At 40.8% G+C, this 24,460-nt stretch overlaps 2 protein-coding genes and 1 pseudogene across 6 annotated transcripts in view; 1 reads left to right on the forward strand and 2 right to left on the reverse strand.

The window, feature by feature from the left end:
- Positions 1–1,285: 1,285 nt before the first annotated feature.
- LOC141755950 (neural cell adhesion molecule L1-like) overlaps positions 1,286–24,460 on the forward strand; it is a 69,160-nt gene continuing 45,985 nt past the window's right edge. For 2 of the 4 annotated variants that reach the window (XM_074615322.1, XM_074615323.1), the window contains exons 1-2: positions 1,286–1,448; positions 1,920–2,234. In XM_074615322.1, the coding sequence (XP_074471423.1) occupies positions 1,394–1,448; positions 1,920–2,234 (370 nt within the window). In that variant the 5' untranslated portion in view covers positions 1,286–1,393. Of the gene's footprint in view, positions 1,449–1,919; positions 2,235–3,212; positions 3,510–3,654; positions 3,772–5,766; positions 5,793–6,426; positions 6,499–7,894; positions 8,480–24,460 lie in introns of those variants that run through there. The other 2 variants (XM_074615320.1, XM_074615324.1) reach the window with 2 other exon arrangements.
- LOC141755945 (cytochrome P450 2K1-like) lies at positions 8,331–11,890 on the reverse strand (annotated as a pseudogene).
- Positions 16,038–20,850, reverse strand: LOC141755944 (cytochrome P450 2K1-like). 2 transcript variants are annotated; one of them, XM_074615308.1, is made up of 9 exons: positions 20,466–20,850; positions 20,166–20,328; positions 19,915–20,064; positions 19,665–19,825; positions 19,343–19,522; positions 17,555–17,696; positions 17,261–17,445; positions 17,036–17,177; positions 16,038–16,952 (listed from the first exon to the last, which is right to left on the reverse strand). In XM_074615308.1, exons 1-9 carry the CDS (start codon positions 20,670–20,672, stop codon positions 16,759–16,761), a joined length of 1,524 nt encoding a protein of 507 aa, XP_074471409.1. In that variant the 5' UTR covers positions 20,673–20,850; the 3' UTR covers positions 16,038–16,758. The 2 variants fall into 2 exon arrangements, with proteins under 2 accessions (XP_074471409.1, XP_074471410.1); XM_074615309.1 differs by having other exon boundaries at positions 19,665–19,819; positions 19,909–20,064.

Consider the following 24,460-nt stretch of genomic DNA (forward strand, 5'->3'; position numbering starts at 1 on the left):
TTCATAACTTACATTTGTTTAATTCAGTATTTGCTGTTTCAATGCAACCGCTGCAGCTTCCTCGCCCTACATTTACACCAGTTTGAAATAGTTTGGTGACTCCTCCCTTTCTGCTGCTGTAACATGCCTCTTACATGTCACATTAGATACAACATTTCAGCTTTAATAAATTGATAGTCGTTAGGTGTACATATTTGTGTTATTTTCATATTTTAATGTGGTTCTTATATATATATATATAATATGTAATACTACAGTATCCAAGGTAACCATGGAGCTATAAAAGCTCATCACTGGGGGAGCAAGTCAGACCGGGTTTATATCTCCCAGGTGAGTGTGTAGATTTTAATCTGTAAATATGAATGTATAGTCTACAGTATGTATAATGTATAGTCTAAGAGACCGGGCTTATATCTCCCAGGTGAATGGGTGAACAGGTGAACGGGTGAACAGGTGAACAGGTGTCCTGAAGTGCTTGTTAGCAAATAAATCCATCTTGAATAGACATCGGAGCCGTCTGCGGTTCGTTGGAGTGTTACGTTAACCGTCAGCCGTCGGTCTACAGTCAAACACAACGCAGAGACTGTCGGCTGCCACCGCTATCAGCGGTACAGAACAACGTTAACGGGGCCGTTATGAACTGTGTATAGAAGTAAACTGAAGAAAGACCTCCCGGTACACTACGGAGCAAAGAGGGCGACCGTTGAGGGTGAGAAATGTCCAGCGTTCCTCACTCAACGTTTTGACTACAACATCCGGGTACTTTGAGTGCATACTGCATTTTACCACACATCTCAGTGTGAACACACTTGTGCACTCAAAATAGCATGTTGTTATTCTGTGTTTGGTTCCTGACCAGACATGGAACTTCCTCTTTTGATTACATCACTGAAATGACAGAATGGAAATGACAACATTTCTATGTTACCGTGGAGCAACGTAGAACTAAACGTTAGGTTTGATTCAGTAGAAAAACTGTTAATTAATCATGGAGTTTGTGTGTTTTAATATATTAGGCCGGGGGTTGGACCGGCCTACTGGAGGCTTTTTGAGTTTACAACATCTTGACATTTGGAGATATTTGAGGAAACCTGTGTTGAGTCAAGTTACTTTAAATGTACATTCAATCATTTAAACCACTGAATCCGTTCTATTTGAGTCATTCTGCTCAAGACGTTTATCAAAACAAGGAAGTAAAATGCTCTTAAAATGGCATTTCTTTATAATTAACGTGACACAACTGCAGTTCACATAGAAGTGATAGCAACAGGCTGAGAGGGTGAAGCTGTTTCTCAAGTCAGTAAGTCAACCACAAAGAGGAATCAGCACCATCACATACAGATCTGTTAGCAGAGAAGAAAAAGCTCACACAACGTCCGTCTGCTGACAGAGAATGGACACGAAATGTCTCCTGGAATTAATCCTTATTTTTGTGCTTCAGTTTGAAGGTAAGTCTGTTTTCTTATTCCTTAATCATTAACATAATTAATACCTTTTCTTTACTATTAGATAAATGTTAGTATACAGTGTATATATATATATATATATATATATATATATATACTTCAGCATATGCAAATGTCAAGGACAGAAAGGTTGACAAAAGTAATGATCAGTCTGTTCGCTCTCTGCTAATGTGATATAATATTAAAGTATTTACGTTATGAATTGATGCTGCTATAATACAGGTGCACACAAAACAAAGACAGTAACATCAGATGTGCAGATTTTATTTGATCTGAGTCTGAACCTTTATCTATTCTTAACGTCTGTGCTGCTTTTAGCTGTATTAATCTCCCAAAGAGCCCAGAATTCACTAATTAACTGAGACCTAAATGAAAATGACTGTCTCCATGCAGATGATTTTTATGTGTAATTTGTCATTTCTTACAGAACATGTGTTCTTTTCTTTCCAACAGGCATCAGTGGAGAGTTCAGCTATCTCTATAACAGACCTGGAGAAGATGTCATTCTGCCCTGTGCCACTGCATCACCCTCTGATCCAACATGCTCCATCGTTAAATGGCTTTACAACAGAGATCAATCTCTGACTCTCATTGTGGTTGAGAAAGGAAATGTTAGACAGAGCTCAGCTCGAGCTGACAGACTGAGCGTGGAGACTAACTGCTCTTTGGTCATTAACAACATCAATGCTGAGGATGTTGGTTTCTACACCTGTCGGCAGGGGAGCAGCATTAATCAGGATGCATTTGTATTTCTAAGTGTTCTGACAGGTGAGTCTCATTTCCATTAAAAGTCATTTAGATCATCAAAAGGGAATTCTACTTTTGGCACCTTTTGAGTAGGGGTGGGAAAAATCTATTCACCTTTGTATTGTGATTTTTTTTATTTTTTATAATTTTTTTACGATTTCTAAATAGATGTTTTAATGCCAGAATCGATATATTTGCTTCATATGAGTCTATGTGGTGGTAGAAGGAAGTCACCGCTTTAATGGTATGGAGGTAACGTGGCGGTGGAGCCGGCCGTCGCTCTCGTCTCCGTGGTCAAATGGGCTGATGCTACGACTGTAGAGCACCCAGATACTGACATTTGTGTTCTCTGCATTGAAACGGCCCCGATGGAGCTGACCATGGATGGATAAAGAGAACGGAGCTGACGGGAGAGCTAGAGACCACCTTGGAGAAGTTACAGGAAGTAGACACGTGGGACTACGTCCACTTTTCAAAATAAGGTGTTAACAAAGGGAACTGTAGATATACAAAAAAATAAGTATATATATTTAAATACACACACGTGTATACTTCGTCTAACTTCTCCAAGGGGATCTCTATCTCTACTCAGACTACAACAATAAAAGCAGTAACTTCCTTTTACCTCCACATAGACTCAAATGAAGCAAATATATCGATTTTGGCGTTAAAACATCTATTTAGAAATTGTAAAAAGTAAAAAAAATCACGATACATTACACATACACTTTGGAAGCACTATTTAGCCTCCTTCCCGACATATCGATACAGTATCGCAAAACATAATATCGTGATTCTCGTGTATCGATATTTTCTTACACCACTGAAAGGTCTTGTTTCCTTTTGGTTCATGTTTTAACTCAGTAAAACAATGATGACAGAAGATGGATAGAAACTTCAATACAGAGTCTTGTACTGTAGTGAAGTTGATCACTTTTTGGAAGATGTGAAAAAAAATGTTTTATGCTGAGTTAACAGTTATCTCTTGTTTTCTCTCAGTCTCTCCATCTCCACCAGACGCTGATCCAAGGATGGACGGTGAAGTCACATTAGAGTGCTCTCTGTTTACACACAGCAACCTCCGTCCTTGTCAAAAGAACAGCTTCCGCTGGTTGGATGAAACAGGAGCTGTGCTGCATGGTGATGGTGTCAAGTACAGTTTCCTCAGACAGAGGAAATGTGTCTCTAGTCTGACTGTGAAGCGTCAGAGTGGCCACAACAGGAAATACACCTGCCAGTTTATTGATAAGCAGAACAATGCAGAGATACAGGCTGACTACACACCTGACTTCACAGGTATCTTATTATTTACATAATCATTAAGTAATGAGACATTTAGATTATATATTTTAAGAGGAAGTGTCATATATTTTCAAATAAGTGAATTGCAGATTTCGTTATGAATTAATTGCTTCGGCTAACTGATATCCTCTGACCACAGATCCCTCTGTTGATCACACCTACATCATCATCGGTGCAGCGGTCGGGGCGGTGGGAGTGCTGGTCGTCATCGCTGCTGTTCTCATCATATACAGGAAGAGAGCCAAACGGACAGAGGGTCAGTAAAACCCAGCAAGTACAGTGCTTGTTTAAATATAATACGATACACATAGCTATGGTTGGACTCTGTGACCGAAGATCTATATAATGATAAGTAGTCACATTGAGCCCAGATAACGATAAATGTAAGGATAACTATTAATATTCAAATAACAGTGCATACTATTTATTTGTGGATTGACTGGCTTGTTACCTGTGACTGGTCGTTGTTCCACGTAATTATATGAGATTCAGATAATGTATTTAGTTAAAATAAATAAATGCATAGTCCAACTAGTCCATTATTTTCTATATGAGGACACCTCAGAGTGCATTATTGTCCTTACACCATAGCCACCGTCATGGGATGTAAAGAATTGAGCGAAAATTGACCATAGAAATAGAATAGGAGTAGAAGGGACATTCCCATTCAAATCAACGTAGCAGGATGGTCAGAGCGACGGCCATTTGTATGTGTACCGTTGCCATAACGACCGTGGTAGTGGGCTAACTTCCATATAAACTAAACCGACTTACGGAAAGGCGCGGACTCACTGAGGTGAGGTTTTGCAGTAACGACTCAAACGTGATGCGGTGGAGTCGTAACGTTACGAAGCACAGAGAGCCAGAGCAAATTAGTCAAATTTAACAACTTAATGCTTCATCCACACACTCTAGTCACAGCGAGGAGGAAAGCACAGAGCTATCGCCAGATTAGTGACAATACATTTTCTGTAATCAGTGTAACATTAAAGCATCGTAGAATTAGAAAGCTAGCCATCTGGCTCGCTAATTCCACCTCGCTTTAATGCATTAGCAAGCTAGCTGGCTACACACACCAAGCCGTCGGTCGGCCGTCGGACAGTTTGGGGTCGTCGGTGAGCGTCTGTCCGTCTAGTTTTTACGGTGTGTCCCGCTCAGTTGACTCTAGTCTGCCAGTGTCGGAGGCTTTTGGCCAATACAGCATGTTGAATCGGAGGCAGAGCTCGTCAGTGAGAGAAATTACACTGATTGGCTGTTCAGCTTAAACCAATCAGTACACGAGAAGAGAAACGGAAGTGAGGAAAGCAAGCCGACCAGCAAAGTCATGAGGACACACAGAAGGCTCTTCTCATTGTTCATCTTCATCTGATCCATCTGATACACAGGTGTTTTCACTGTGAAATGAACATCTGGAATGAAGCTAAGTTGTGAGAGAGAGTGGTGTGAGAATGGTCGCCAGACGCCGCTTTGTTTCATGTACGTATCATAAACAACGGCTCGTATATCTGCCGCCCTCGCTCTTCCCGTTTCTCTTTTTGAATGATGAATACAGACTACCGCCGCCTGCTGGTGTGGAGAGTTATTTCCTCTCACGCAGGAGCAGAACGTACGTGCTAACCTACGTCGGCTGTCGTCTTTGCGGTGCGTTCAAATGCAACTTGTTGGCCGAGACAAAGGAGACGTGAGGCGATGCAACAGAAGGCCTTCAATGCCACTAGTTCTTGGATGTCGACTTGGTGTGTCTGGGCCTTAACGGCTCCACCGCCTCACTCCCCGATGCTCCGGAGAAGGACAAGCTAACTAGCTAACTACCATCCATCCGTCTCCAGAGCCGCGTCTGTTTTCTTTCCGGGGGGCTGCTTTCCTGACGTGTTCTGTCGTCACCATAACAACTAACAACAATCGACATTTTCTTTTGTACTGATCAAATGACCACAGAAAACAGTTCCATATCCGTTCTTCTGCTATTCTATATTTGTGGAACTGACTTTGCACTAAGTATACTGTAACATCATGTTGCTATGGTTACCTGTAGTGTAATATACCTTGCAATATTAATACAGTACAGCAAATGAATATAAACTGTTGACCAGAGCTACTGTATATTTGAGGTGACCCAATGTCAATGGACTGATGCCAGCCAATCGAAAGCAAGTATTTTCCATGTCCTCGGTATAAATGATAACATGTTTAATGTACAGAATGATGATGTTTGAAGACTAATCTTTGAAATTTTCCCTTTTTGTTCCAGATGTTCCGAAACCAACCCAACACCCTGTAAGTAAAATGTATTGATACTAATCTATCTGGATAACATGACTCGGTAAAACGGATCAATCCAGATCTAACCATGTCATTTGAGTGAAGTCTTTGCAATCAGCATATTCACTCCATTTTTGTGAATTGTGAATCAGAATATTTGAAGTTTGGTTTCCAGACATTTTAGCCCTGATGCCAGATCGTTATAATTATTATGTATCCCGGTCCTGGATGGTCACAACAATGAAGCACCATCTCTGGCATTTAACTCTAACTAATTTCATGACAGATGAATGCCAGAAAAATAAAAATAAAAACACCAAAGAGAAAAGTGAACTTATCTTATTGGTGCATGTAAAATAACCAAAAACATATTTACTTACACTGAGAAGTTCGGATGAGTTCCATTAAACACAATAAAGTTTATGTAAAATCCCAAAATAGCTCATTACAATGATGAAAATCAGTGCTCACTGCTGCCACTGGTGGTCACAAGCTGCATTACAGCAATACTGATGTAGAGGGTCTATTTCTCTCCTCTGTAAAAGCATGGGCATTTTTATATAAAGTTCAGAAATACTATTGCATGTAATAAATACATGTGTGCACTTAATATTTGTAATTTATTAACCACTGTGTTGTTTGCACTCAGGATGAGCCAGAGAGCAATCTGACCTATGTCACTGTTAACCATGCTAACCAACAGGCCTCTCCTTACAAAAAGGTGAGTGACCTGATACACCTGTATTTATTCAGCTGTGGTTTTCTACTTCTATAATGGCTTAATCTTAAATTTACTTTGCAATGCAATTATGGAATGCATTTTATTAAGGTACTGATGTATTAGGAAAGAGAGACAACTGGTTGCTATGTGTGTTCAATTGTAAGACAAAACGTGTCGGGTGCGCTTGGAAAACGGGTAAATCCAGGCACTCCAAAATACCAAAACAAGTGGCAACAAGGAAGAAAATATATTAAAAAGCCTTTATTGTAGTGGCTAAATCATTTTTTTTTTTTAAATTGTTGTTGATACCACATAGGTGAGTCCACATCCGCCTTGTCTGTTTGTTTTTAAGCCCTGACGAAGACCTACAGTGGTCAAAACATGTTGGCTTTTTAAATGATTTAGCCACTACAATAAAGGCTTTTTAATATATTTTCTTCCTCGTTGCAACTTGTTTTGGTATTTTGGAGTGCCTCGATTGCCTTCCTGTTTGTACTGATGTATTACTTACACTATATGGCCAAACGTATGTGCTCACATATTTTTTGTTGATTTTAAATCTTAATGCTACAGACTAAAATTACATTACAGACAATTGCATGTTTACAATTTTATGGCAACATTTTGGGGAAGACCCTGTTCTGTTTCAACATGATAATGCCCCCCGTGCACAAAGGCAGCTCCAGCTTTTATTTGGTGTGGAAGAACTTGATTAGCGTGCACAGAGCCCTGACCTAAACCCAATTCAGTGCCCATCGTTTAGTAATGAGATGTCCAACATATGGTTGTATCTGTTTGTGTGTCCATATACTTTTGGCAGTGGAGCTTCATTTTATCATTTCCAAGTTCCTGAAAACTTTTTTTTTTCCCATATAATGGTTGGTAATGTGAATGAAAACAAATGATTCACCAGAAGATAGACAGCTCAGCCATAAGATTACCGTAAATATAGACAATTTCGTAGTTAAAGCTAGGGTAACGGTAGAAACTAGCAAGAGTACACTAGATTTTTAAAAAATGATTCAACCTAAAAACCAAGCCCAGTGTTGCCAACTCTTTTCCAATGAAAGTAGATGGCAGCACCAGCTCCAAAAGTCCCTAAATCCCAAGTCGCAAACTCCAACAGCCCGTCTCTTCAGGCTTTCCTCCAAAGCCACTCCCCCAAATTATCATTATGAATGTAAACAACAAACAGGCTATCGTCATTACAGTCCTTCGACACCCACAGATAACAGATTTTTTTATTTTCTTTGTCTGTCAGAGCATTTGATTTATTAATGCTGTTGGGATGTAATGAGAATTTCAACAAATATAACAAAAAATGTTTTTGAAGAACGCTACCGACCCTCGTTTTAATGGTGTGAAGCGTGTAAAGCGTCTGGTTTGTGTCATGCAGGTCAAAGAGGAGGAGGTGACGTATTCTACAGTCAATACTGTGGTGAAGACGGAAGCAGACGATGATCCCAGCAGTTTCTACAGCAGTGTCAGCGAACCAAAATAAATCAGAGGAAATGAGACTTCTCATAATTATAAATGTGTTTTCTGTCTGTTAGGGAGTGGACTGTTGGATTTGTGCCTCAGATTTCTTATCAAACAATTGTTTCTAGCTTGTGTTGGACTTAAGATGGTTGTTCCATCTAACTGCACACTCTTGGTCATCTATCTATAATAAGAAGTTCTTATTGCTTTAGATTGCATCTTTGTAGGCAAGAAAACAGATTGACAGAAAAAGCTGACAAGCATTACAGTCCTTTTTGGGTTTAATTTTTTTTCCAAACGTTTAAGTTCAGATGTCCTTTTTGCAACTTAAAAATAATGAAAAGTCAAATATGTTCTTGCTGCAATAGATATTTTAATTTGTGAACAAATTGTTGCATCCTAATGTGGGATTTATGTTATTTTGCTGCATTTTATTATGTTGTAATTTTGTGTCATATTGCATTTGCACTGCTACGATATCCATTAAAAAGATTCAATTGGATATTGTTCTCCGTTGTGTGTTTAGCTTGTCAGTAGGGATGACTCCATACCACTTTTCATGTCCTGTACCGATACCACAACCTTGAGTATCTGCTGATACCGATACCTATCCGATACCGTCTTTTTCCCTCTCCTAAACAACTACTTATTACCACTTGTTACTTTGCAGATTCAGTTTATTAATAAGAAATATAATGAACCAATAAGTGACTATGTATTATTATAGATTAAACTAACCCAGCAGTATACAAAGTCATTAAAGTCAACTCCACATTTACCAGCTGCAACATTAAAGTAATGAACACATTAATGCATCAATAATTATAATACAATAATATTATATATCTCAGTCCAGTTAATAATGGATCGGATTATACTTTTTTTTTTGGACCAGTACTGATACTGCGTATATGATCAGCACATCTCTACTTGTCAGTATTATAAAATACTCCCTTGACAGTATTTCTTTCTGTCTCTTCTTTGACATTTAAGCCTGAACTTGTGACTTATTTTCTGAATCTTAATTTCACATTACTGATTAAAAGCAATCAACGCTGCATCATTTGTGATTCACAAAAGCAGCTACATAGTTTACATTGTTCTACTTGTGTGAAAATCAACTCACTGAGACTTGAATCTTACTGCCAAGCAGCATTTTCAAGCTCACATCCGGGGAACAGCACTCAGTTTATGGGGTGAAGGGTTCAGGGTGAGGCCCACACGTGGAGTCAGATCCAGTTCATCCTCTGAAACTCCAGGAGGAGGAGTGAAATGAAACTTTTGCAGGAGGCTGGCGAAGAAGATGAAGAGCTCCATCCTAGCCAGACTCTCTCCGACACAAGCTCTGCGACCTGATAGAGGGAGAGACCGAAGGAAAATATTCATCACATCTGTAGGGAAGAGAACATCAAGAAGTGATGGATGAATTCACCAACCTGCAGAAAAAGGCATGAAGGCTTCTCGCTTGACGAACTTCCCATCTTTGTCCAGGAAGTGAGCAGGATAAAAGCTGCGTGGCCTCTCCCACTCACTCTCATCATACAGGACAGATGTCAAGAGAGGATATACTGTGGTCCCCTGTGGACAACAAAGCAATTCAACAGTTTGCTATATGTGGTGTTGCTGCCTGCAGCTTTTTTAGATGTTTTATTCAGTCTGACCTTCTGAATGAAGTGACCCTGGAAAGTGATGTCTTGGCTCGTTTTGTGAGGAAGTGACATGGGGACGATGTTGGCCAGTCTCTGCGTCTCATGGATGACGGCGTCGGTGAAGGGCAGGTTCTTCCTGTCCTCGACTTGAACCTGACGTTCTCCTATCACCTTGCTCAGCTCCTCCTGGACCTGGTCTGGAAGATTAAAAAGTTTTTGTTTTCATGAAGATAATTTTGTGTTGGTAAAGCACATATTGTTGCTTGGATTGTTCGTTGTATAAAGCTCCTTACCTTGTATTTTTGGATTCTTGGCCATAAACAGAAGTCCCCACCTCAGTGTAGTTGCTGTTGTGTCAGTGCCAGCAGAAAAGAGATTAAGAACCGTCTGCAAAAGGTTGTCATGGTGGAAGTGACTGTTGGTAATCCCAGATTCCTGCAGGTAAAAGATGAATCAGTGCAGTTATTCAAATAAATCTGATCCAAAACTTTGAGGGATTTTGTTGTTGTTGTTTTAATGCAGTAGTAGTGATAGTGGAATGGGTTGCACTCCATTCCTTGTCACTGATAACTCTACTGGGTGGAAACAGTCAGCTTTGTCAAGCAGAAGGAGTCACTGGATGAAGAAACAAGGGTCTGATGAGGATGTTGCATTACTTCATTTGAAGCTGTACACCACATCACCCTCAAATGTGGGAATCAAAAGTGGAACAATGTCTACTTTAGTTCAAACATAATCTGGCAAATCTTAAATCTTCTTAAGTCTTAATAACAATGAGCATGATAGCATTTCTGATAGGTCATGGTACGTTTCCCAACCTCAAGATTTTGCATTCGGACAAGAAAGGTGTCCACAAAGCATCTGCACATCTGTGGATTGAGGGTCTCCTTCAAACGACTGAACAGCTGTAAATTATGTTTGCCGTTGGCAGTAGACAACATCTGGATTTCCTTCATGTCAGCAAACCATTTACCGATCCATGGGAACATGTTATACACCTGTTAAAAATAAGTATGTAATAAGACAGAACGTTTTTTAACAAGCAATATGAAAAATTACATTATTTCTTCAATTCAGTTGCCCCAAGTTGTGCATAGTGTATATTAAAATCATAATGCTTAAAGTTTAATATCAATAAATATATGAAATGACACCTGTACTGACGGGGAGCCCACAAGATGAATGCCTCTGTTTGTTCGGTCTACCAGGGATGTAAACTCTGGATCATTATATTAAAATCTGCTACCATAAACAATGGAGCAGATAATATTGGAGACTGCGTAGTTTACTGGTTGGGTCGTATCAAAAGCTTCTCCTGCAACAAGGGAAACAGGAAACAGAAATCAAAATCAGGAGGATGGAAGAAATGTTGCTCATCATGCAGTTGGATACAATAAAACACTTGCCTTTATATTTCTTAAGCACCTCTATGAGGTGGTCACATTCCTCAATGATTTTGTCTTCAGATGCCCTCTTGCCCATCCCAAAGTCTCTGAGGTTCGTCAAAGCAAAGCGCCTCATCTCTTTCCACGAGTCACCGTTGGCCCATAAAAGCCCTGAGATGAAGTAGTTCAGCAAAATATGTTAAACCAAATTAAGTGATTATGGGCAAAGGCTAAAAACATGAAAAGGTAAGTATTTGAGAAAAGCCTTTCCTTACCATGTCCTTTTTGAGTGTCTTCCACAATTTGCATTGGATCTCTGTCTCCAAACACTTCAGCATGATTGATGAGTGCCTCCTTCACCGTCTTGTATCCTGCCAGGACCACCACTTTTTTGGGTCCCATATAGACGGTGAACACTGATCCATATTTCTTGGAAAGCTGAGACCAGTGGCATAATGTCATGACATTATCTGATATAAGACACGCTCAGGAGAAAGAAAACAAGATGTGAGAGCTGCCAGAGAGGCAGAAACAACAAACCCTACAAGAAAGCAACTCTGACAGCACTACCTCACCTTCAGTAATGTGTTGTAGGGTCTCTTGAGGTCAAACTGCAGAAGGTTTCTGAGTAATGGAAGTGGTTTTGGTCCTGGAGGTTCCTTCCTGTCCTCCTGGGAGCTGAAGCTGGAGGAAGAGACGAGGTAGACGAGCAGCAGGACCACCAGAGCCCCCACCAGGGAGACAGAGCTGGAGGACTGGAGAAACAGATCTAATATCCCCATGACTTAAAAAAAAAATGTCCTGAAGTTGCTACTCCAATGACGAAATAAATTTCCTTGGAGCCTTTAGCTTTGTGAGCGTTTTGAGGAAGAGGGAGGTCACAACTAATATGATAACCCTAGTTTGGTAATGTTGAAGCAAATCAAAGCACTTTAAAGTTAGGGAAACATCATCGTCTTGGTTAATTATTGATAAAGTCAAGCTGACCTGACAGGATGCATAAACATCAATATGTAACTATGCCAGATTCTTTCCATTAAAGTTAAAGTCCTTTGTGTTGTATACCAATTAACCACTGCCACCTTCTTACAACTTCTGTGCGGTACAAGAAGTTAACACTTCATGGACTGGAAAAAACACTGACAGTGGACATAATTAATCCACACAGCAATTATTTCTTTCCCCAAATGCATTCGTCTAAGAACATATATGAGAATATAAGCTTAATTTTCTAGTAGATAGGGTTGCACCAGGACAATTTGCAGGTTTGATTCCGAAGCAGTCAGGATGAGGTTAGCTCCTCCATGTTTAATGCGAGAGGTCCCGGATTCAAATCCCGGACGAGCCCCCATTTGTTACGTTCCCCCTAGCAGTTTTAAACCTAAAGAAGTTGTAGTTTTATAATGCAATGGAATGTTTTTAGCAACAGTTACCATCATGTTCACTACAGATATGACAGAAACTAGGACTAACAAGAACTCATGGCCAAGTATCCACACAAACACCTCATGTACACACAGACGACCCCAGATGTATCCTTTATGTAGATATTGTGAACCCTGGTAAATAATAAACTTTACTGGGTCAAATTTATAGCTTACCTTGAATGACTTTACATCGGTGGCAAAGATCAGCATAATAAAAGTTTTATATAAGGTTTTAACTTTGTTCTCTGTCACCTTTCATCCTGCATTATCTCTAGGTCTTCCTTATCGACATCTTTTATGCTTCAAATGCCAGACTTCATATTCATCATTATGATTCTGATAAACAATATCTCCATATAGGCAAAGTCCAGAGAAGAAAAAGCAATGGGGGGAGAAGGTGTGAAAACTAGACTGAGAGCGTATCTGTTTTCATATGGGACATGAGTTTTACAATTAATGTATTACATACCTGCTTGTTTTTCCTTTTAAAATGGTCATTGTGGTAACTGGCATACTGTCCGCTGCATTGGTGGGAAATGACAAGAATTATTGAGGGTCATTTAATAGTAGTAGGAGAAACCATGCAAGTGCATTTTCATAGAAAGAATCTCTTAAGTGCAGCATTGCATCTGTGCGTTTTATCATCGTATTTCTGCTGGTTTCATCAAACTGTGACCTTCAGTGCACGCTGGTTCAGTTTGGAGTTTAGTGTGAAGTAGTTGGGGTGACGGTCTACACCTCCAAATCTGCGGATATAGCACGATGGCTTTACCTCTTTGTGATGAGAACAACTTTGCTGCATCCAAATGATGGACTTAAGTTATCTCTGGGTCTTGTTTAGGAGGATCAGATGGAGTGAGAGTCTGACACAAGGATTGGTGCAGCACTTTTAACTTTATTGTGGATGTTTATTGTGGTCAAATTGAAGATTATACAAACAATATAAAATATTGCATTTGCAGTCTGCACCACAAGTTACAAAATAGATTTTGTTTCAGAGCTTCAGAAGAAAGTCCACTGCAAGGACCCGATCTGCTTTTGTGCAACATTGTGCTCTACAAATAAGCATTAAACTTGAAATTAAGGCAGTGGTTTAACTTACGTTTTCTTGATTACATCAGTGGTATTAAACAGAGTTCAAGGACCGGTGTGTGCTCGATCAGAACTAGTTTGAACAAAATCAAAAGTATTTGTAGTTGTTCTGAACGGCGACATTTGAAAAGACCTCCTTAACACCTTAACCCCGCCCACGGACCCACCGTTTACAGTAACGATAGGCTACTGTAGGTCCCATGACCCATTTACGCCGACTTGTGAAAATGCATCCATGACAAAACCAGAGAGCTTTCTTTTGCTCTCTCTCTTCCTTCTCCACCAGAGGTCAGCTCTGCAGCTCTGAGCTATGGCTTCTTAGCAACAGACATAAACACATGAACTTCTTCTAAGGAAGCAGTTGTACTGCATGCAGTATAAATGTGTTATTGTCTCCTATTCCAAAATGGTGTGTTTAAATCTTACTTGCATACTGGGGTCCCTAAACAGTCTTGGAATTACATAAACTGGGTCTCACTGTAAAGCTGAGACTCTGATGGATCCAATGAGCCCAACTGCATTCATGTGTGATGATGTTAGTCCCGATAGGAGCCATTTCATTGTAGTGAGATCCATTTTTTGAAACTTGACCTCACTGTATAAAATGACCTGTGGTGACCTCTAGGATAATCACAGCCTCATGAAACTTTACAGCCACAAACTAGAGAACTAGAGCATTCAGAGGATGGATGGATCAAACTAGAGAACTAGAGCATTCAGAGGATGGATGGTTCAAACTAGAGACCTAGAGCATTCAGAGGATGGATGGATCAAACTAGAGACCTAGAGCATTCAGAGGATGGATGGATCAGACTAGAGACCTAGAGCATTCAGAGGATGGATGGATCAGACTAGAGACCTAGAGCATTCAGAGGATGGATGGATCAAACTAGAGACCTAGAGCATTCAGAGGATGGATGGATCAAACTAGAGACCTAGAGCATTCAGAGGATGGATGGATCAAACTAGAGACCTAGAGCATTCAGAGGATGGATAGATCAAACTAGAGACCTAGAGCATTCAGAGGATGGATGGATCAGACTAGAGACCTAGAGCATTCAGAGGATGGATGGATCAGACTAGAGACCTAGAGCATTCAGAGGATGGATAGATCAAACTAGAGACCTAGAGCATTCAGAGGATGGATAGATCAAACTAGAGACCTAGAGCATTCAGAGGATGGATGGATCAGACTAGAGACCTAGAGCATTCAGAGGATGGATAGATCAAACTAGAGACCTAGAGCATTCAGAGGATGGATGGATCAAACTAGAGACCTAGAGCATTCAGAGGATGGATGGATCAAACTAGAGACCTAGAGCATTCAGAGGATGGATAGATCAAACTAGAGACCTAGAGCATTCAGAGGATGGATGTCTTTCCTAGCTAGATTGACAATAAGGGGGTTTCTGAGCAGTTTACATAACCCAAGCACTCGCCATCCAATCGCTGAAAAATGCAAATTCTTGCAGAAATCTCCATGTTAAAAGTGTTTGATCCCAAATCACAGCATGGCATTTTCTATGGTGTTCCTCAAGGTCTTGGTATCTTAATGTGGTATTTTGGAGGGATTATTGATCATTTTTATCAATTCTCCAGTGGTAAAAAAAAAAGGTTAAATTTAGCACCATATCTGTGTGACAAATGGTATCAACCCCCAAAAATTGCTCAGAAGCCCTCTAATGTCTTAGCAAACAGTTGCCTATTCACACATCCAGCAAGACCCAGAGCAACATTATGGTAATCAGAACTGGATGGCTCTGACTCAGGATGGTGACGGTTAATTTCTAACCAAAGCTTCACTGTGAACAGTGACAAAAATGTGCAAATAATCCAGGGTAAGGTTCACCCGTGATGGACATCAGGCCTGAAAATAGACGTGAACTTTAAAATTCCTGACCCTTTTATAACTATATTTACTGTTTTGTTTTGCATCTTTAAAAAAAGACAAAGTGTGAATGGCTTCATTTTTTTTCAAGTTACGCACATTGGACTTGTCAGCATTAATGGCAAATGCCTGGTTTATCGTCTTGTATCCTGCCAGGATCACCACTTTCTTTGGTGAACACTGATCTATATCTCTTGGAAAACTAAGAGCAGGGGCATAGATTTTCTTGCTTGTTTAACACACACATGTGGGAGAAAGCAGACAAGGTGAAGGAACTGATATCAGTGCAACTGTCTGGAGAGCAGACACAACACACCGACTACCCTAAAAGAAAACTGCCCAGTCATGGTCTTTACTTCAGTAATGTGTTTCAGGGTCTCTTGAGGTCAATCTGCAGCAGGTTCCCGAGTAGGGAGTAGTGATTCACTGGATAAGTCTGTCCACTACAACTTGTAAATCATTGTGTGACAAAATAAATCAATGTTAGTAAAAATTATTTAAAACATAATTATTCAGAAACATTTGAAATTAAACCAATTTAAAATCACCTCTGGTAAATCACGGCTATTATGTTCTTGTTATTTATAGTTTCATATTTCAAAGATCAGTTGACACTCGGTTTATGTAACTCATTGTTTTTGTTTTATTTGGATCAGACAAAGAGAGAGTACAGAGGTTAAATGAAAAATTGAGGTAAAGTCGTACCTGGGCAGTAAAGCTAGTAAGGTAGTAAAGATATTAAATCTCTAAAAGATCCAAAGGGAATGGAATAATCTAGTTTGCGGGGCAGATCATTCTATTTAGTCTCAAAGGTGCATTGGACCTGAAACTAGTTTACCGATTAGCACGTACATTTGGGATATCCAATGTTAGTTATTAGATTGCGTACTCTGAAAGATGTGAGATCATTTGGAAGCTCTAATTTCATTATTATTTTGGTCAATATTGAGATCATGATTACTCATTGACTTTGGAAACATCATGACTTTAGAAAGAACATTTTGTAGGTTACATTTTCCTAAAGTTAAATCCATCAATCTGGTGCTCTTTGAGAGCAAAATGAATAGGATGCGCTGGATTTATAAGATAAACAAAACAAGTGTCATTGCAAAAATGAATGCAGCACAACATCAATTTTATGTTGATAATCTTGTTTTCATAATCGTTGGAAGCAAAAATCGTAATTGAAATTCGATTAATTGCACAGCCCTACAATTTTGTTAAGTACATCATTGATATTGAACTTATGCAGTAGTGTTGCACGGCATATAAAGCAGAACAAATTAGAATCTACTCTCTTGAACTGAGTTGAAGTCGTGGCAGTGGGCCAAGCAGCATTTTCAAGCTAACATCCGGGGAACAGCACTCAGTTTATGGGGTGAAGGGTTCAGGGTGAGGCCCACACGTGGAGTCAGATCCAGTTCATCCTCTGAAACTCCAGGAGGAGGAGTGAAACGAAACTTTTGCAGGAGGCTGGTGAAGAAGATGAAGAGCTCCATCCTAGCCAGACTCTCTCCGACACAAGCTCTGCGACCTGATGGAGAGAGAGACCGAAGGAAAATATTCATCACATCTGCAAGGAAGAGAACATCAAGAAGGATGGATGAATTCACCAACCTGCAGAAAAAGGCATGAAGGCTTCTCGCTTGACGAACTTCCCATCTTTGTCCAGGAAGTGAGCAGGATAAAAGCTGCGTGGCCTCTCCCACTCACTCTCATCATACAGGACAGATGTCAAGAGAGGATATACTGTGGTCCCCTGTGGACAACACAGCAATTCAAACGTTTTCTATATGTGGTGTTGCTGCTTTCAGCTTTTTTAGATGTTTTATTCAGTCTGACCTTCTTAATGAAGTGATCCTGGAAAGTGATGTCTTGGCTCGTTTTGTGAGGAAGTGACATGGGGACGATGTTGGCCAGTCTCTGCGTCTCATGGATGACGGCGTCGGTGAAGGGCAGGTTCTTCCTGTCCTCGACCTGCACCTGACGTTCTCCCATCACCTTGCTCAGCTCCTCCTGGACCTGGTCTGGAAGATTAAAAACGTTTTGTTTTCATGAAGATTATTTTTGTGTTGGTAAAGCACATATTGTTGCTTGGATTGTTTGTTAAAATTGTGAGGATGTTAAGCTCCTTACCTTGTATTTTTGGATTCTTGGCCATAAACAGAAGTCCCCACCTCAGTGTAGTTGCTGTTGTGTCAGTGCCAGCAGCAAAGAGATTAATAACTGTGTGCAAAAGGTTGTCATGGTGGAAGTGACTGTTGGTAATCCCAGATTCCTGCAGGTAAAAGATGAATCAGTGCAGTTATTCAAATAAATCTGATCCAAAAGTTTGAGGGATTTTATTGTTGTTTTTTTATGTAGTAATAGTGAAGGTGGAGTGGGTTGCTCTCCGTTCCTTGTCACTGATAACTCTGGATAACTGGGTGTAGACCAGGGAAACTTTCCCACCGGTTAATAAACTTATGACAACACTGGTGTTACCGATTACACTGGACATTTTACAAGAAAAGATGACGCTCAAAAAAATGCAGAGCACTTTATTGTAATCTTTAATGTTGTGGGTGTTGGCCTCCGCCAGGGTTGTCCTTTGTCACCGATCCTGTTTGTGATTGTTATGGACAGGAACTCCAGGTGCAGCCGGTGGAAGGTGAGTGTCTGGTTTGGGGACCTCAGAATTGCGTCTCTGCTCTTTGCAGATGATGTGGTTCTGTTGGCTTCATCAGACCATGACCTTCAGCAGCACTGTGTGAAGCGGTCGGGATGAGAGGCAGTACCTCCAAGTCTGAGGTCCTGGTTCTCTGCTGGAAAACGACGGACTGCGCCCTCAGGGGTTGGGAGTGAGTCTCTGCCCCAAACGAGGGAGTTTAAGTATCTCTGGGTCTTGTTCACCAGTGTGGGCGCTGTACCGGACCATTGTGGTCAAGAGGGAGCTGAGCCAGAAGGCAAAGCTCTCGATTTGCCAGTCCATCTACGTTCCCAAATCTCTTCTATGGTCATGAGCTTTGGGAAGTGACTGAAAGAATGAGGTCGCAGATACAAGCGGCCGAAATGAGTTTCCTTCGTAGGGTGGCTGGGCTCAGCCATAGAGAGAGGGTGAGGAGCTCAGACATCCGGAGGGAGCTCGGAGTAAAGACGCTGCTCCTTCACCTCTAAAGGAGCCAGCCGAGGTGGTTCGGGCATCTGATCACGATCCTCCTGGACGCCTCCCTTTGGAGGTTTTCAGGGCACGTCCAACTGGTAAGAGGCCCCGGGGTAGACCCAGAACACAATGGAGAGATTATATATCTGGTCTGGCCTGGGATCGCCTCGGGGTCCCCCAGGAAGAGCTGGAAAACGTTGCTGGGGAAGGGACGTCTGGAATACCCTGCTAAACCTGCTGACCCGCGACCCTCACTGTACTGCATTTAGCATAAAACAATATGCTCCAATCATAACATGGCAAACTGCAGCCCAACAGGCAACAACAGCTGTCAGTGTGTCAGTGTGCTGACTTGACTATGACTTGCCCCAAACTGCATGTGATTATCATAAAGTGGGCATGTCAGTAACGGGGAGACTCGTGGGTACCCATAGAACCCATTTTCACCCCTTTGAAATGGCCATGCCAGTTCTTCCTTGTCTAAATTTATCACAGGTTCAGAGCGTTATTTAACCTCCTTCGCAACAAGCTAGCAACACATGGTTGGTACCAATGGGTTCCTTAGGTTTTTCTAGTTTGATATCATACCAGTATCTGCACTCTGGCCTTAAAACTGAGCCTGCTACAAAGAAATGTTGATTGCGTTAAGAAATTTGTGGCATTAAAACAAATTTGCGTGAGCTTTGACAGCCCTAGTTCAAACATAATTTGAAAAATCTTCTTAGGTCATAATAGCAATGAGCATGATAGCATTTCTGATAGGTCATGATACATTTCCCAACCTCAAGATTTTGCATTCGGACCAGAAAGGTGTCCACGAGGCCTCTGCACATCTGTGGATTGAGGGTCTCCTTCAAACGACTGAACAGCTGTAAGTTCTGCTTCTTGTTGGCAGTAGACAACGCGTGGACTTCCTTCCTGTTTGCAAACCATTTACCGATCCATGGGAACACGTTATACACCTGTTAAAAATCAGAATGAAGTTTTTAACAAGCAAGTGAAAAATTACATTATTTCTTCAATTCAGTTGCCCCAAGTTGTGCATAGTGTATATTAAAATCATTATGCTTAAAGTTTAATCTTAATAAACATATGAAATCACACCTGTACTGACGGGGAGCCCACAAGTTGAATGCCTCTGTTTGTTCGGTCTACCAGGGATGTAAACTCTGGATCATTATATTCAAATCTGCTGCCATAAACAATGGAGCAGATAATATTTGAGACTGCGTAGTTTACTGGTTGGGTCGTATCAAAAGCTTCTCCTGCAACAAGGGAAACAGGAAAAACATCAGAATCAGGAGGATGGAAGAAATGTTGCTCATCATGCAGTTGGATATAATAAAACACTTGCCTTTATATTTCTTAAGCACCTCTATGAGGTGGTCACATTCCTCAATGATTTTGTCCTCAGATGCCCTCTTGCCCATCCCAAAGTCTCTGAGGTTCGTCAAAGCAAAGCGCCTCATCTCTTTCCATGAGTCACCGTTGGCCCATAAAAGCCCTGAGATGAAGTAGTTCAGCAAAATATGTTAAACCAAATTAAGTGATTATGGGCAAAGACTAAAAACATGAAAAGGTAAGTATTTGAGAGCCTTTCCTTACCATGTCCTTTTTGAGTGTCTTCCACAATTTGCATTGGATCTCTGTCTCCAAACACTTCAGCATGATTGATGAGTGCCTCCTTCACCGTCTTGTATCCTGCCAGAACCACCACTTTTTTGGGTCCCATGTAGACGGTGAACACTGATCCATATTTCTTGGAAAGCTAAGACCAGTGGCATAATGTCATGACATTATCTGATATAAGACACGCTCAGGAGAAAGAAAACAAGATGTGAGAGCTGCCAGAGAGGCAGAAACAACAAACCCTACAAGAAAGCTACTCTGACAGCACTACCTCACCTTCAGTAATGTGTTGTAGGGTCTCTTGAGGTCAAACTGCAGAAGGTTTCTGAGTAATGGAAGTGGTTTTGGTCCTGGAGGTTCCTTCCTGTCCTCCTGGGAGCTGAAGCTGGAGGAAGAGACGAGGTAGACGAGCAGCAGGACCACCAGAGCCCCCACCAGGGAGACAGAGCTGGAGGACTGGAGAAACAGATCTAATATCCCCATGACTTAAAAAAAAAAATGTCCTGAAGTTGCTACTCCAATGATGAAATAAATTTCCTTGGAGCCTTTAGCTTTGTGAGCGTTTTGGTGAAGAGGGAGGTCACAACTAATATGATAACCCTAGTTTGGTAATGTTGAAGCAACTCAAAGCACTTTAAAGTTAGGGAAACATCATCGTCTTGGTTAATTATTGATAAAGTCAAGCTGACCTGACAGGATGCATAAACATCAATATGTAACTATGCCAGATTCTTTCCATTAAAGTTAAAGTCCTTTGTGTTGTATACCAATTAACCACTGCCACCTTCTTACAACTTCTGTGCGGTACAAGAAGTTAACACTTCATGGACTGGAAAAAACACTGACAGTGGACATAATTAATCCACACAGCAATTATTTCTTTCCCCAAATGCATTCGTCTAAGAACATATATGAGAATATAAACTTAATTTTCTAGTAGATAGGGTTGCACCAGGACAATTTGCAGGTTTGAGTTCAAAGCAGTCACGATGAGCTCAGCGCCTCCAAGTTTAATGCGAGAGGTCCCGGATTCAAATCCCGGACGAGCCCCCATTTGTTATGTTCCCCCTAGCAGTTTTTTTTTTTGTTGCCTAAACCTAAAGAAGTTGTAGTTTTACAATGCAATGGAACGTTTTTAGCAACAGTTACCATCATGTTCACTACAGATATGACAGAAACTAGGACTAATAAGGACTCATGGCCAAGTATCCACAGACGACCTCAGATTTATCCTTTATGTAGATATTGTGAACCCTGGTAAATAATAAACTTTACTGGATCAAATTTATAGCTTACCTCGAATGACTTTACGTCGGTGGCAAAGATCAGCATAATAAAAGTTTTATATAAGGTTTGAACTTTGTTCTCTGTCACCTTTCATCCTGCATTATCTCTAGATCTTCCTTATCGACATCTTTTATGCTTCAAATGCCAGACTTCATATTCATCATTATGATTCTGATAAACATTCTGATCATACAAATAGCCCCATTTAGGCAAAGTCCAGAGAAGAAAAAGCAATGGGGGGAGAAGGTGTGAAAACTAGACTGAGATCTTTTTTGATATGGGACGCAAGTTTTACAATTAATGTATTACATACCCGCTTGTTTATCCTTTTAAAATGGTCATTGTGGTAACTGGCATACTGTCCGCTGCATTGTTGGGAAATGACAAGAATTGTTGAGGGTCATTTAATAGTAGTAGGAGAAACCATGCAAGTGCATTTTCATAGAAAGAATCTCTTAAGTGCAGCATTGCATCTGTGCTTTTTATCATCGTATTTCTGCTGGTTTCATCAAACTGTGACCTTCAGTGCACGCTGGTTCAGTTTGGAGATTAGTGCGAAGTAGTTGGGGTGACGGTCTACACCTCCAAATCTGCGGATATAGCACGATGGCTTCACCTCTTTGTGATGAAAACAACTTTGCTGCATCCAAATGATGGACTTAAGTTATCTCTGGGTCTTGTTTAGGAGGATCAGATGGAGTGAGAGTCTGACACAAGGATTGGTGCAGCACTTTTAACTTTATTGTGGATGTTTATTGTGGTCAAATTGAAGATTATACAAACAATATAAAATATTGCATTTGCAGTCTGCACCACAAGTTACAAAATATATTTTTTTTCAGAGCTTCAGAAAGAAAAAGTCCACTGCAAGGACCCGATCTGCTTTTGTGCAACATTGTGCTCTACAAATAAGCGTGAAACTTGAAATTAAGGCAGTGGTTCAACTCACGTTTTCTTGATTACATCAGTGGTATTAAACAGAGTTCAAGGACCGGTGTGTGCTCGATCAGAACGAGTTTGAACAAAATCAAAAGTATTTGTAGTTGTTCTGAACGGCGACATTTGAAAAGACCTCCTTAACACCTTAACCCCGCCCACGGACCCACCGTTTACAGTAACGATAGGCTACTGTAGGTCCCATGACCCATTTACGCTGACCTGTGAAAATGCATCCATGACAAAACCAGAGAGCTTTCTTTTGCTCTCTCTCTTCCTTCTCCACCAGAGGTCAGCTCTGCAGCTCTGAGCTATGGCTTCTTAGCAACAGACATAAACACATGAACTTCTTCTAAGGAAGCAGTTGTACTGCATGCAGTATAAATGTGTTATTGTTTCCTATTCTAAAATGGTGTGTTTAAATCTTACTCGCATACTGGGGTCCCTAAACAGTCTTGGAATTACATAAATTGGGTCTCACTGTAAAGCTGAGACTCTGATGGATCCAATGAGCACAACTGTAATCATGTGTGATGATGTTAGTCCCGATAGGAGCCATTTCATTGTAGTGAGACTATTTTTTGAAACTTGACCTCACTGTATAAAATGACCTGTGGTGACCTCTAGGATAATCACAGCCTCATGAAACTTTACAGCCACAAACTAGAGAACTAGAGCATTCAGAGGATGGATGGATCAAACTAGAGACCTAGTGCATTCAGAGGATGGACGGATCAAACTAGAGACCTAGAGCATTCAGAGGATGGATGGATCAAACTAGAGACCTAGAGCATTCAGAAGATGGATGGATCAAACTAGAGACCTAGAGCATTCAGAGGATGGATGGATCAGACTAGAGACCTAGAGCATTCAGAGGATGGATGGATCAGACTAGAGACCTAGTGCATTCAGAGGATGGATGGATCAAACTAGAGACCTAGAGCATTCAGAGGATGGATGGTTCAAACTAGAGACCTAGAGCATTCAGAGGATGGATGGATCAGACTAGAGACCTAGAGCATTCAGAGGATGGATGGATCAAACTAGAGACCTAGAGCATTCAGAGGATGGATGTCTTTCCTAGCTAGATTGACAATAAGGGGGTTTCTGAGCAGTTTACACAACCCAAGCGCTCGCCATCCAATCGCTGAAAAATGCAAATTATGGCAGAAATCTCCACATGTCAAAAGTGTTTGATCCCAAATCACAGCATGGCATTTTCTATGGTGTTCCTCGAGGTCTTGGTATCTTAATGTGGTATTTTGGAGGGATTATTGATCATTTTTATCAATTCTCCAGTGGTAAAAAAAAGGTTAAATTTAGCACCATATCTGTGTGACAAATGGTATCAACCCCAAAAAATTGCTCAGAAGCCCTCTAATGTCTTAGCAAACAGTTGCCTATTCACACATCCAGCAAACCCAGAGCAACCTTATGGTAATCAGAACTGGATGGCTCTGACTCAGGATGGTGACGGTTAATTTCTAACCAAAGCTTCACTGTGAACAGTGACGAAAATGTCAAATAATCCAGGGTAAGGTTCACCCGTGATGGACATCAGGCCTGAAAATAGACGTGAACTTTAAAATTCCTGACCCTTTTATAACTATATTTACTGTTTTGTTTTGCATCTTTAAAAAAAGACAAAGTGTGAATGGCTTCATTTTTTTTCAAGTTACGCACATTGGACTTGTCAGCATTAATGGCAAATGCCTGGTTTATCGTCTTGTATCCTGCCAGGATCACCACTTTCTTTGGTGAACACTGATCTATATCTCTTGGAAAACTAAGAGCAGGGGCATAGATTTTCTTGCTTGTTTAACACACACATGTGGGAGAAAGCAGACAAGGTGAAGGAACTGATATCAGTGCAACTGTCTGGAGAGCAGACACAACACACCGACTACCCTAAAAGAAAACTGCCCAGTCATGGTCTTTACTTCAGTAATGTGTTTCAGGGTCTCTTGAGGTCAATCTGCAGCAGGTTCCCGAGTAGGGAGTAGCGATTCACTGGATAAGTCTGTCCACTACAACTTGTAAATCATTGT

This window comes from Sebastes fasciatus, chromosome 18 (genome assembly GCF_043250625.1).
Source record: "Sebastes fasciatus isolate fSebFas1 chromosome 18, fSebFas1.pri, whole genome shotgun sequence".
In the NCBI taxonomy this organism is placed as follows: domain Eukaryota; kingdom Metazoa; phylum Chordata; class Actinopteri; order Perciformes; family Sebastidae; genus Sebastes; species Sebastes fasciatus.